Source organism: Rissa tridactyla, chromosome Z, assembly GCF_028500815.1.
Source record: "Rissa tridactyla isolate bRisTri1 chromosome Z, bRisTri1.patW.cur.20221130, whole genome shotgun sequence".
NCBI lineage: Eukaryota > Metazoa > Chordata > Aves > Charadriiformes > Laridae > Rissa > Rissa tridactyla.
Genome location: NC_071497.1, coordinates 63232710 through 63246440, shown reverse-complemented (window position 1 = coordinate 63246440; position 13731 = coordinate 63232710). Strand labels below are relative to the sequence as shown.

General features: G+C 39.6%; 1 protein-coding gene across 4 annotated transcripts in view; it reads left to right on the top strand.

The window, feature by feature from the left end:
• Positions 1-13731, top strand: part of MAST4 (microtubule associated serine/threonine kinase family member 4) — a 237554-nt gene that overhangs the window by 26631 nt on the left and 197192 nt on the right. The window contains exon 1 of one of the 4 annotated variants that reach the window (XM_054186836.1): positions 8824-8869. The exons of 1 other annotated variant lie outside the window; for it this stretch is intronic. Coding sequence is in view for 2 of the 3 variants with exons in the window: in XM_054186834.1 (XP_054042809.1) it covers positions 9222-9260 (39 nt within the window). In the remaining variant the exon portion in view is untranslated. Of the gene's footprint in view, positions 1-8823; positions 8870-9135; positions 9261-13731 lie in introns of those variants that run through there. 2 more of the 4 variants (XM_054186834.1, XM_054186829.1) reach the window with 2 other exon arrangements.

Here is a 13731-nt window from a genome sequence, read left to right as displayed (position 1 = left end):
TGAGACAAGTAGTTCAGCAACTTTTTAAAAAGGAAGTGTATTTTGGTATGTATGTAATTTCTCAGTTCTTGTTGAAAAGAAGAGAGAAGCAGACTACACTCATGATGTGCCTGTGCTTTCATAAATAGATTTCTTTTATGCTATTGTATAATTATGGAAAAGGTGGAAAATCGGAGGGCTTGCTGTCTTGCCTGGATTGGTGATTCATCTGTGCTTTTTGCTGCAATAGAAACACAATATTTGATGCAAAAGGAAAAATCACTGAAGTTGAAATACCTGTTGTAACCAATGTTCTGCTATATATTCTGTCATTGAAAGGGAGGTTGATTACATATTTAAAACTTATTTAAAAAATAAGTTTAGTTCATAGAATAAATATTGAGTAAACAAAGTTTTCCTGGTGTTTCCAGTGGCAACTCCATTGGAAACACCAGGAAAACTGTTTACTCAATGTTTATTCTATGAACTAAACTTATTTTTTACTTCTTACTTTACTTACTTTACTTGTTACTACTTACTTTACTTTACTTTTACTTCTTACTTTACTTCTTACTTCTTTACTTATTGTTTACTTCTGCAACGACTATTTTTCTTCTGATATTTTCATGACATTTATTACCTCTCTAAGCCTTCTGAATGGCTAAACCAGAAACGGGTTGGTGCAAGTAGGATTTTGTCCGGCAGGTGGCATGAAAACCCAGTGTGTACCTATGCCCTCCATGGAGTGTGCATCCTTTTCTCATGGCTGCGCTTACATGTATAATTGAGACTATTGGCAAGGTAGATGTGCTTTAGTATGAAAAAACAGTTTATTTTCAAAAACCTTAAGATATAATCAGAAAGACAATATTTATTTTTTTTAATGAAACAACCAGTCAACTACACTTCTTTATGTGTAAGAAATTATTGTGCACCTGGACTGACCTGTGGCTTGGCCACTTCTGTAAATTTATTAGCTCTAGAAGAAAAGAATTAGAATTTTGCGAACTAAGGCATCTTGAATTTCTCCCTGCTCATGGTGTGTATTCTGAGTAATATACAGTGGCTCAGAAGAATAGTAAAATCTCTTTTAATGCACTGCTGGATCTAGTAGCTGGAGTGCTCTCTTGGATATACAGGAAACCAGCCTGGCTTATCTGAACATGTTTTGGTGTAATGTGGTGAAGGGGAACACAAATTGAATATCACTCTGTCAATCCATGCAGTGTGTATTGCCTGAAAGTCTTTACTTCTGAAATACAAGAGAGATGTAAAAGGAGCAACGTGCTTTGCTCAATGTGCAGGGATAGGATTGTAATACAGAAGGGGGATATAGGGAAATACTGTTAAGAGATCACAATTTTGTTGTCAGGCCAGCAATGCCTTCTCAGTGCTGTAGCTGGGGACTCACAGGAAGCAGCGCCTTGAAAACATTTGGTTGGTGAAGCATGTCTCTTTTCTTTCCCTGAGCGGTACTGGTTATCATGTTGAGCCCTGAAAGGGAGCTATTGGTTTCACATGGAGCATCTATTCCATGTTTTTCTAAGCCCTTAAAAGGGATATTAGGCAAATGTATACAGGGGCATAAATGGCTATGTAGATTAAATACTGTAAGTTTTAGGCTTTAAATATTAAAATATGTATTATTTACAGTGCCTAAAATTGTGTATGAATTATTACACCTTATTAGTAGTTAATGATGATGTTATGGATGTTACTTGATTCTGTTAAATTAATTAGTTTGTCGGAATTGCAATGTATGTTAACAAGGATTAATGAATTGTCTCAGGTAACCTATCTGATAATTTTAAACAAGTCACCTTTAGCTCCTAATGCTCTAAAACAGGAGAATTGCTTTCCCTGTTTCCTAAAGTAATGTGCAAGTTCACATGATATCACTGCATAGCTTCTGTGGGTAAATGAGATCTTGTAAAATAAATAATGAAAACCAAGTGGTGGATTTTCATTACTGTGTTCAGATAGCTTGTGATAAAGCTGGCCTTCCCTACCTGTTTAAATATCTTAAATATGATTTCCTGTTAATTTTGGAACAAATGAACCTTCCTGTGGTTGTATGTGAGGAAATTCTTGCTGTATGTGTTGTAGAGCTAAAGTTCTGTCCGCTAGTCTGTACATACAGATTAAAAAGGTATCTGCTTCTTTGGGTGGATTACAGCTGCCCTGACATCAGTGGCAGTGTAAGTGTGGGTCTGGCAATTTTGTGTGCTAATTTTGGTGAAATGTCTCACTTGCAATGCTGTAGACAATTTCAGTGACACTTCACAGAGCAACAGAGCTTTCAGAACTTGAAGGAACAAGAGGCAGATAGATAGCGTGTTTCTGTAACCCTTTTTTTCCTCAGAAAACATTAAAAGCATTGGATTAAAGAAAACCCTTGGGGAATGTAACAGTAGGTAGTCATACTATAAGTTTCTGATTTATGTAAGATGGCTAGGTGTTGATCTGTATAAAATCTTTGAAGATTATCTTCATTTTGATTCACTTCCACAATGATTTCTCAAAGTGCTATAAGAAATATCTGCACATTTTCCAGTTCCTAGCATCATACATGGCTTTGGCTTTCATGCTTCTGTAACTTCACTTGATGATGATCTGGTATCCATTATGATTTCTAATGAAATCCCTTTGTCCCATAGCACTGCAGAGTGACAGTATGGAAGGTTTGGTGTGGATATATACGTATAGGAGGGTTGAAGAGTTTTGGGTGATATAGTTGTTTTTACAGATATTTTTTTTTGTGTAGAAGAGACAAAAGTGTAGTGTGTCTGTATAGGGTGTTTGAAATTCAGTGTAAAACATTGTGGGTAGATTCCTTTAGGAACTGAAACTATTTTCAGAATGCTACAGAATAGAAATGTGATCTCTGTGTTATGATTTGCTACTCATATGCAGAGTATCATTATTTTGGTGTGGCACATAAGGGTTGTTCAATTTCTCTTATGACCATTCAGAAAGATAACCTTGGGCTTCTTTGTGGAATTGTCTTCCCTTGACAGTTTATGCTCTAATCTATCCATAAAAGTAACTTCAAAAGGCTTCAGTGTACAGTTTTTGTGTTTGAAAACTTTCAGACCTATGGCATGTCTTTAGAAGAAATAATCAGCGGGCTCCACCTCTGGGAGATGGACAAAGATGTTGCCAGAATTTGATTCATGTTTCATTCATAGTGGATAGGAAGCTACACTGCCATAGGCTCTGAACGGCTTAGAGAGTCACATCTGAGGTGTCATTCCTAAAAAACTTGATATTCTTTTGCAAGTCTCTGTAGTTGCATGGATGAAATAAATCTCCTTTGTGATCAAGAACATACATGTGACAAACTTTTTCTGTTTGAGATGAGGTTTCTGCATGTCTGTGTTTGCTGTTTTGTTTTAAACCTGATGTTTGCCTTTAGATTGCAAGGAGAAAGAGACACATTTTCTTTGGATGGTGAGCAGGTTATAATGATTAATACTGAATGTATTTCTTGGAGCTGCGTTCTGAACCTCTACTTGCAGCAGCAAATACCCCTGTAGAATAGAAACCTTTTAGTTATTCCTGTGTGTAGTGAGGAAGATCAACTGTTGGGCTACTGAATATCAAGAATGTCTGCTGCTTTTACGTGAGCCTTTGCATTTGTGGTGAGACAGGAACACTGTATTTTGAATGGTCCATGCTTGCTATGCATTGTGTTAAGAATCTGCTAGGATGTTTGTGCTTCACTCTGAGATCAGATTAAAAGTCTTTCGCTAAGAAGACAAAGTCATTGAACTTGGAGGCTCTAGGTAGATTTGAACTTGATGCAGCATTGGGATTTTAGTATTTATTTGTTTGTTTGTTTTAAAGCCTTTTTGCCATATGCCTCTATGGTTCGTACTCTGTTTCAGTTTTCCTGTTGTTAAAATCTGTAGCTAGCCTTGTGCAGTTTCCCTTTGCAACTTTTTTAATGTGCTTATACTTTGCGTGATTAGATTGAGCTTGTTGCACTGAGAAACTTGAAAAAGGGAGATATGGAAATGTGTGCAAAGTAAACGTTTAAGAAGCATTTCTGAGTTGCAAAAATTGTCTTACTTAAGCTTTTTCATTCTAGAATCCAAAGTAGTCTTAAAAGGTATGAAAGCTTTGAAATTTGAAAGAAGAATAAACTATGGCTGTGCAGTGTTGCCGAGAGAAAAGAGAGTTTGTTACGTGAACTGCAACTGAACCTTCCAGGAGAGTAACCCTTAACACCCAGTAAAGCACCTCAGCTGGTAGCTGTTTGGCAAAAGTAAACCAACAAAAAACTATGTGTTGGCAATTGCTTGGCTGTTTTGGTGGTGTAGTAAGATAGCTGCTGCCTGGGAGTTGGCAGGATACCAGTTGTAAGTAACATAAATTCCTTGACTCTGATGTGGTCTCCTCATCAATGCTATCAGGTGGGTTTTTTTGGCGGGGGTGGGGTGGTGGTGTTTGAGGGTGAGGAGAGAACCACATTTTTCTCCCACCTTTCTTCAGTGCTGTATTTCAGTTAGAACTTTTTTAAAAGCTGTCTCCTGTATCTTCTTTTTCTATCAGTTGTGTATTAGCCTTATCCAGCACCATGTGTTGCCACAATTCTGCTGGCAGGAGACCTATAGAAATTGGAAACTGTTCCTTAAAGCTTGAACTTGAATGATTAGAGTGATAAAATAGTAATTGTGGAATGACTTGTGGTGATTGATGTGAAGACAGCAATATATGGAAAAGATGTGGATGAAGATCTTCAACGTGGCCACAGAGGTTAGGTCTGGTTTGATGCATGAACTTTTGTGTGTGTGTGTGTGCTGCATGCACATAGGCATGGTTGGCAAGTTAACTGCTTCTGTTTTTGTCATTTTCACACATGCAAAAGTAGTGTTTGCATGAGTTTGTTTCAAAACCATTACAACTACAACATCCAGCAGGGCACATTATGGTATGCTGTAGCTGTTTGTCTCTTCTCTAATGTGCTTAGAGAAAGGCTGCATAGGAATTAGTGTTAAACAGTCTATATTTTTCCATTTCTGTACTTGTAAAAACGGGTATCTGTAGTTATAGTGTGTTCACTTACCTGGACTTCTGAAAATATGGCACTTACAATAGTTTAATTTTTCTACTAACAGGCACTTGAATAGCTTATCAGTGAACAAAAATACAATGAAAAGCTCCCTTTTTACCAGTGCTGGGTAATTCTTTTGGATTGCAAGTTATCAGAATGTAAGGCAATTATTGCATTGCTTGTTATCTATTCCAGCATTAGATTTTTCACGTTTGGGAAGAAAATAATTATTTTAAAAACTCGATGATGGTGATTTGGTGCTGTAGAGTATTTAAGGTGCAGGAAATAGTCCTGACAGAGATAGGTTTAGAGGGCAGAGTACAAGTGAGTTGTTCCATGGTGCATAATAAATAAGATTTATCATATGCTGCCATCAAGTGACTATGAAAGTGGTAGCCACACATGGGATACATGTATACATAAAACTAAAATTAAATTAAGTCTGCATTGTAAAACTGTAGTTACATATTCGTATATATTTTCACATGCTGAGGTTTTATCTCTTAATTGCGTGATTTCAGTAATCACAGTAATTTATAAATTCTCTTAGAAAACAATATTGACTGACAGAACTAAGTTTCAGTACCATCTGATACGCCTTTATAAACTGCTGCATAAGCTTAGGAAAATGCCACTTTTAGAATTGGCAGTGAATACACTTTTCATTGGAGGGTGGTTTGTACTTTTCTACTTGGGATTAATCTCATCTTCCACTGAAAGAAAGTCTTCTTTTTGTTTCGTTTTCCTGCATTACAGTATTATTTAGGAAGCTGTACCAATGATCTCCAGCTTCTTGCAAAACAAAGTAATACGGTAATACTTGTACCCTGTTTGTCTGTAGTTCCTTCATGTAGGTGACATCTTTGTTTTGCCTGCATATAATTATTTCTGTAAATTGTCCATGTACACAACTATAAGTTCTGTGGTACTTGAGGTGGTTTGTTAGGTTGTGGACCTTTTGCATCCGTGCCTGTTAGTGATACATTACTTGGTGATAAGACTTTTTTTGTGCTGTTGTAATGAATTCATAGAATTTTTCATGCCTTAGAGAGCTCTCAGCTATATGGGATGGAACACTTTTAATTCGTACATTAACCGGTTATGTATAGTTAGATGTGCTAAAATGATTGTTGGAACAAAACCAACTACACTTCAGTATTATTTACTTTTAAAGGAATTGATAAATTGTGCATTGTGAGGTTTTGTATTTCAGTGATTAAAATAAAACTTGTGTAAATATGTATTTAGATTGGGTATATAAATGCAAACAGCCTTGTAGATGAAACCTGTGGTGTGTCATGAGAGACAAACAGTAGGGTTTTGCCTCTCACCCTTAAAATTTGACAATCTTTAGCTATTGACTCGAATTCATTTTTGCTGTCCTCACTGGAAGCGTAACAGCCGCATTTAAATTGTGATTCATTGGCCTTCTTTGGAAACAGAGAAATATAGAAAAGATAGGATGTGAGGGCACATGGATGTGAATGATTGGGAGAAAGTTTTAAAGTGTTAACAAAGAAGAAAGAAAAGATGACATTTTGAAGTGGAAATGGGAAAAAGGAATATTGGGAGGAACACAAAGAAGATACCTGTATATCCTTAACGTAAGTCCGTTTTCCCTTTGTTTCACAGAGGTGAGGGATTTAGTCACTTTTCAGTTTGATTCCGTAAAGTGAAAATGTTTCCACCCAGTTCAGCATGCTGTTTAAAGAGGTTATACTTCAAAAATAAATTAATTCCGGAGAGTTGAGTAGCCTTTGTTACAGAGGAGGTCAGACTTGACGGCTGTAACGCTCCCTTCTGGCCTACGAATCTATAAATCTCTCGGTGTGTTTGATTTTTCTTGTCTCCCTCTTGTGGAACTGGAGTTTTGGTCAGTACAAGCTTCTCCTTTCTGAACTGAAATACAGCCCTGATCCTGTAACTGAAATCGGTAATGGCTAAATTCAAGCCATTGACCTGGTCTTACGGATGCACTTGGAGCTGGAGACATGAGAGACAGAGGAGGGGAAGCATGTCCAGTTAATGTCACTGTGTAACTCCAATTAAAAAATGACTGTTTTTTTTAATTAATATGGTTGGAGGTCTCAGAAATGTAGCTTAGCAAGAGTGCTGAAATTTTCTTTTTTTTTTTTAATTGTATAGAGTGTATGACAATAATGTTAATGCATTTCGGTCTTATGAAGAAAAGCAGTTGGGGGGGAGTGGCAAATAGAGCAGTCTTTTCTTTCTCTGTTCTTCAGATAAGCTGTTACTGCTCAGTGTTATCCTTTCAGCAATCCTTCATTTTTTTGTTCTAAATGCTTTTGCCCCTAGCAGGTTTTACTACTATGGAATGTACATGGACTACTTCTCAAAATGATGCAATCTGACAGGAAATCAATATTTTTTTCGTACTAGATTTGAGGGTGTGATTGTCATAATCCTCATCTTAGACTGTTAAATGGTGAATACTAACCTTGGTTTTTAGCTCTATTTATATCCTTTAGTAAGAAACATACCTTTCTCTTCCTTCCTGCTTGCTGGTCTCTAGAAGGGGTTTGAGGTGCATTGTTTTCAGTGGAAAAAGAATACATATATATTAGAACTGGCTATCTGCAGCTATACCTGTATTTTTTAAGTAAAGCATGGATATTCCTACAGATGGATTCTGCTGTTATGTGTGCTGGTGTTTTCCATAGAATTAGACTTCTGAGACTGAAAAATTCCTTAAAGCCATCTAATCATGATATTAGCGCTAGGTAAAGCAACTGCTCTGTTGTTGAAGTAGTAAGTATAATTATGCAAAGAAAAGATGAAATTGAATTGGTGCCATTCTTAAATGTTTGCAGAAGGAATACTAGTCCTCTTTGTGTTCAACTTTTGTTTCAAGTTTCTGGCAGCCTGTTTTAGTGTTTATGCTTTTGGTTTTGTAAAGAGGGAAGCATGCTTTGCCGTCAAATTTTAAGTAAGATCAGATGAGGATTCCTAGCTGGAAAATATATAGGCATATTTATGGGGCTGTTCTTCTTGGTATTTAGTATTTGACAAGACTTCCCCTTGTAAATCTATAGATGTACGCAGTGATTGCTTTTGAACACAAAATGCAATCAATTTTACTCAGCTAGCTACTGGGTTCTTAAATCTAGAAAGATATTTTTAATGACATAGCCTAATCAGTTGATACCGTGGCTAATAGTGTGATGACAGCTTTTGTGGAAAAAAAAAAAAAATAATCAATGACTTATTTAACCAGCAGCTTAGCTGATAAGAAAAGTCCAATACCTTTTACCTCCTTCGAATCGGTGTTTTCAGATGTAACCTTTTTGGATTCAACACCTATTTTTTGACGGAGAGGAGTTTTTTCCTTGCCTCCTTGACCTCATGCCCGAGGTCAGGGCCTGACCTGCACCCTGCAGGCAGGGTCGGTCTCCCTCCTCCCTCCGCGCTGTCTCAGCTGCTTCCAGGGGGAAATACCGTCGGGGTAATTTCTTATAAAGTGCTATCACAGTATGTCATTATTGCCGCGTTTTCCAAGTAAACGAAAACTTGTTATTCATCTCTCGCCTGTCTCGAATTGGAAGAAAATGAGACGGAGCAAGGTAAACAAGCTGAAACAGACTGTGAAATTACACACGATGGGAATGCCATTTCTGACTGCTTATCCGAGTGCCGCGGGTTAACACTCCACCTAATGACTGCATTTAAACAATTTTTTTACCTCAGCGTATTTTGATCCGGCGCTAATAGCGCCGTGAGCGACACCGGCCCGCCAGGCGGTGCCGCGGGGCGGGCTGGCAGCCCGGAGGTGCCGGCGAGCGGGCCGGGCCCGGCGGCGGCTTCCCGGGGCGCGAGGTGGGGGTTCGCTCTCTCCTTTTCTCCTCAGGGACGGGCCGGACCCGGCTGCGCCAAGGGGCGACCAGCGGACCCGTAGCCCTCCCCGTCCCTCCGTTCCGAGGCGGGGCGGGTGGCCTTCAGGGTGCGCCGGGCCGGGCCGCTTCCCGCCGCGCGCCGGGGCTGCCCCGCCGGCGGGCGCCGAAGTTGCCGGGGTGCCCAACTCGGTGCCGGTCACGTGGGGCGGCGGCGCCAATCGGCGCAGCCGTGATGTCAGCGCCTCAGCAGCTGCGGGGATGCAGAGCGGCGCGCGGGGCCGGGGCAGTCCGGCATGGCCAGGCGCCGCGCGGTGTGAGGGCGGCGGAGCGGCGCCATGGACGAGCCGGGCATCCTGCGCAGGCGGGGGCTGCAGGTAGGGCCGGGCGGGCGGGGCCAGCCCCCGCCTCCCCCTCAGTTCCGAAGTTGCCCTCACCTGCCGTGAGGGCGCAGAGGCGGGCCCGGCGGCGGCGGCGGGGGGGGACACCTGTGGGGCGGGAGGGGCGCGGCGGCGGCCGGGCGGAGGAACCGTTGGCCCCTGACGGGCGGGCGCTGAGGAGTTTCGCCGCCGCGGCCGGGCGCTTGCTGGGGGAGGCGGGCGAGGCGGGAGCTGCGGTAGCGGTGCGGGCTCGTTCTCCCCGTTAGCGGTGCTCTGAAGGTGGGGAAAGACGGCCATTACCCGGGGGAGAAAGTTTCGGCAGCTTAGGGCGGTCTGGGCGTTCGCGGCGCACTTTGGGGGACGGCGAGGAGGGAGCGTTGCCCTTTTCAGTCAGCTTTTGGCTGACTTTTTTCCGTTGGCGTTCATAAACTCAAGAAAATGACGTATCCCAAATGGAGTGCGGGTTATGGCAAAATGTTGGTACCGTGTGTTGTTTGAACTCAACTCTTTTTGTATAAAGTATTAAAACGCTAATTTTTTTTTTTTTTGGCGGAAAGTGTATTAATAAAGAGCATGTGACAACAATCGAGTATAGGGTGTAGTTACTTTTTTACTATTTCACCAAAATGGAGCACCACCTCAAACTACATCATTCTGGCCCATTGTTTAGAAAGCCCCTTTGCTCAAGTCGCTCTCAGCGATGAATGTACTTCCTTTCTTTTGTTTTCCTTTGCATCCGCAATGTTTCAATGGGAGGAGGGTGAAGAGGAAAGCCTCCTTGCATTTGGCATCGTTATTCTCAAGTAATTTAAAACTGCTTATAATGTCTAAAATGCACTGAACTTGCACAGTTCTGAACTTTTCAGAAAGATGCCCTTTCTGATCAGTGCTTTCAACTTGGTGCTGATCAAGTGTGACGATTTGTATTAGAGAGATGAAGGCAAGTAGAATCTATAGGTCATGGCATGGAGCGTAGAGAAGTCCTAAAACTCTCTGGGGCCTCTCAGTCTTCTAAGAATCTGTTAGCTTTTCTTCTACTTTTTGTGTGATAGCATTTGTGTGTGGAAAGTGAATAACTTTCTTAAACAGATTCTGAGATTTTATTTAGTCCTTAAATCCTAAATCTTTTCTGTTATTTGATTGTAAAGTGTGAGGAAGAATCTCTGCTGCAGGTTGGGACTGCCAGTGATATCTTTGAAAGGAGAGGATTTAAGTTTCAAGAGGTAGATCTTCACAACGAAAACGGATTTCCTCCTGCTAAACCTGCTGTAATCCATTGAGTACTGTAAACCGGATTTCTGCCTTTTGACAAGAATTGAACAGCAGTCTGTTCTGATTAAGGGCTAACTTTAACCTTAACGTAAAGCCTATTGTTGAGTTTTGCAAACGTTATTTTTGAGGTGTTTTTTGTTTGTTTGTTTGTTTTATCTTCTGTAACTTTAATAAAGTAATTTTGAATGAATACCAAGAATATTTCACAGAATACTTGCTTACTTCTGCATATGCTTACAATGGTCACTTAAGAGTATTAAAAGCTGCATAGTGAATAATGGCAGTACCAAAAAGACCAATTCACACATGCAGGAATAAATATTTTTTAAGGATATGTACCTCATGACTGTCATTAGAATCTGGTTCTAGGGTGGACAAAAGTAGCCAGTGGTCAAAAGTGTTCAAGTTGACATGTTATCATGGATGGGAGAGGGGGAGAAATCCTTTTTACACTCAAGTTGTATTCATTAGACCCTTGACTGAATCTGTCTTCATATTGTCCTCTTGCTATTGCTCTTTTTTGTCTTCATCTGTTGTCTGTGCAACTAACCTAGAGACTAGTATGATGAATTTGTGAGCTGGAAAGCAGATGATACGACGTGTGACAAGGAATGTACCCTCTTTTTAATTCTTGTTAGTAAATACCGATTAAATGAAGTCTCCACGTTGTCTGCGTGGCTGACATTTGCTTTTTATAGTACATCAGAAAGTAATGAGCTGGTTATTTTATAGTAGTAGTATATGTTTTTACCATTAAAAAAGACCCTAAATAATTCTCCCACCATTATGTTGTTCTGTGGGAGTAATCCATGTCCCCTCTTCTTTTTCATGTGTTATTGATACTTTCCTTTAAAGGCTATTGAGAATATTCTGAAAGGGATTTTAAAAGAAAAAGGAAAGGTTCTGGTTTAAGGTTATGCTAGTAGCCTGTGATCTTCAATGAAAGGCCAGCTAACTTTACTTCATATGACTTTGTCAGTTCTTTTGGTTAGAAGTAGAAATGATAAAAGCAGGTAAATCTGCATAAAAGCTGTGTGCTTTCTTAGGTAAATGTGCGTTTAAATGAAACCAGTCATGTAGTGGGAAACAGCACATGCTTAAATTAAAAGCCAGATTGGTGCAATTGCTGTTTTTTTTCTGTTTGCACACAATTTGCTTCAAAGCTTGATTTACAGGACACACAAACCATTTCCTTTTAGATGGGAACCTGATGTAGTTGTGCTTAATGCCATGCACCATCATGCTGTGTTTAAAAAAAGCCAGGAAGCAGCTTGACTTTAATCTCAAAATATAAGCCTTAAGTAAATATGTAGACTTGGATAAGTCTTGTTTTGGGTTGATATGTGGAAGCCTTTTCTGGTGCTCAGGCTTCTAAGAGAGAAATTGAGCCTTTAATTTGTTGCATCCTGAATACATACACGCACCTATTTCATCTTATTACAACCTCTTCCTTTACATCTAATTACTTACATTGGTTGTATTCATAGAAAAATAAAAGCTTCTGAATCTGTAGTATGTGCTCCTTTTCAGTGAGCAGATTCTAAAGCTTTATTTAGAAAGAACACATTTTATTTGTAAGAAACATCAGGAGAAAGTTGACCATTTCTTTTAACTTTTAAAAATGCTAAGTATAATTTAGTGTGGATTGAAATAGGTATCTCTACAAAATAAGTTAAACTAAAAAATGAAAACATCTAACAAACTTCTTGCATATTCTTCATCATGGTTCTTGATTGCATTCTGCTGACAGCCTGTGTTTCATCTTTCTTCCATGAATTTGTCTAGTAGGTGTTCATCTGAGCAGTGTGTTTTATACTGCCTTAAACCAAAGACTCCATACTCATGTGATGGTGGGTATAGGTAACATGTATTTCCTTCAGTCTGTAAAAAGGATATGGGAATGTGGGAGGAATCTTACTGCCAGATGCAGCCAGCTTCAGTCATGCTTCCAGAGCTGATGAAGCTTTCTTTTTGTCGAACAGATGCTTTGGGCCTTCCCTTTTCCTTTTGCTAATTTCAGTTCTGCCTCTAAGTGGCTGGTAAGCAGTGTCTTGTAAATCTTGCGGTAATTACATGAACTTTTTTAATTAGACTTGCAGAGGAATTGACAAACAGCAGAGAAATCAGCTATACATGAAACCTCCCAAATGTCAAAGAAAATGCTGTGTTTATTTGTTTTCTAGTCTCTAGGTATATTTTTTTTTTTTGTAAATGCTGGAACATTTTCATAGGGATCTAAGGCTTCTTTAAATTCAGGATGACTGCATTGCATTAAGTTTGCAGAGAGATGATTATGGCCAACATGGAAAATTCCAATTGAAAATCTTCTAATACTGTACCTCATGCATTGATTTGAGGGAGGAAGAGGTAAAAAGAATTTAATAGCGAAATTCAGACTCATTGGTGTAGAAATGGAAACAGGCAGTGTAAATGAAAATGTGGTGTAAATGGAGTGTTGCTATTTTGGCAGAACTGAGGAGTCAGTTTATACTAATTCCATATGTTTCTAGAAAAGATGGCAAGGGACACACTCATTGCGTAGCCTTGACTACTCCTCCACCTCCACTACAGGAAAATCATTGGCTTTTGTAGGCAAACATTCTGAAATTTGGTACATAAAGTGTCCAGACCTTTCAAAAAGTAAAACCTTACAGATTTTTCCAAGTCCTTGCTTACTGGCTCACCTAAAAATGCATTCTGAGAAATCAGACAGAAAGGAAATAATTCCCAAGGAAAAATGGCCTTATCTGTGGTTCCAAAACAGGTGCGATTTCTTTGGAGTAGGAGGTTTCATGAAAATAATTCTTTCTGAAATACTGAAAATTGACGTGTGAAGTAAAAAGGTCACTGAGAAGCCACACTGTGTAGGAGAGGAAAAGAAAGAAATAGGGAGACTGTAACTGTCTCTTCTGTGGATACAGTTCATGCTTGGGAATGTGTTCTTGGGGTGGTCTGCTGACAAAAAAATGATGATAAAAGCTGGAGAATATTAATTAGACTTCGGCCTCTGTTGCAAACTGAAGAGAAAGGGTAGAAAAGTCAGTCTTACAGATGGTGTTTTGGAAAGGTTCATAATAATTTTACCTGATTTGAACGCTGTGTACAACAGTGTCCTCCCTTCCACTAGGCAAGAGGGACTTGATCCATTTTCTCTGCTCATGCTTCTGTACTGGTGGCAATAGATTTACAGTACAAG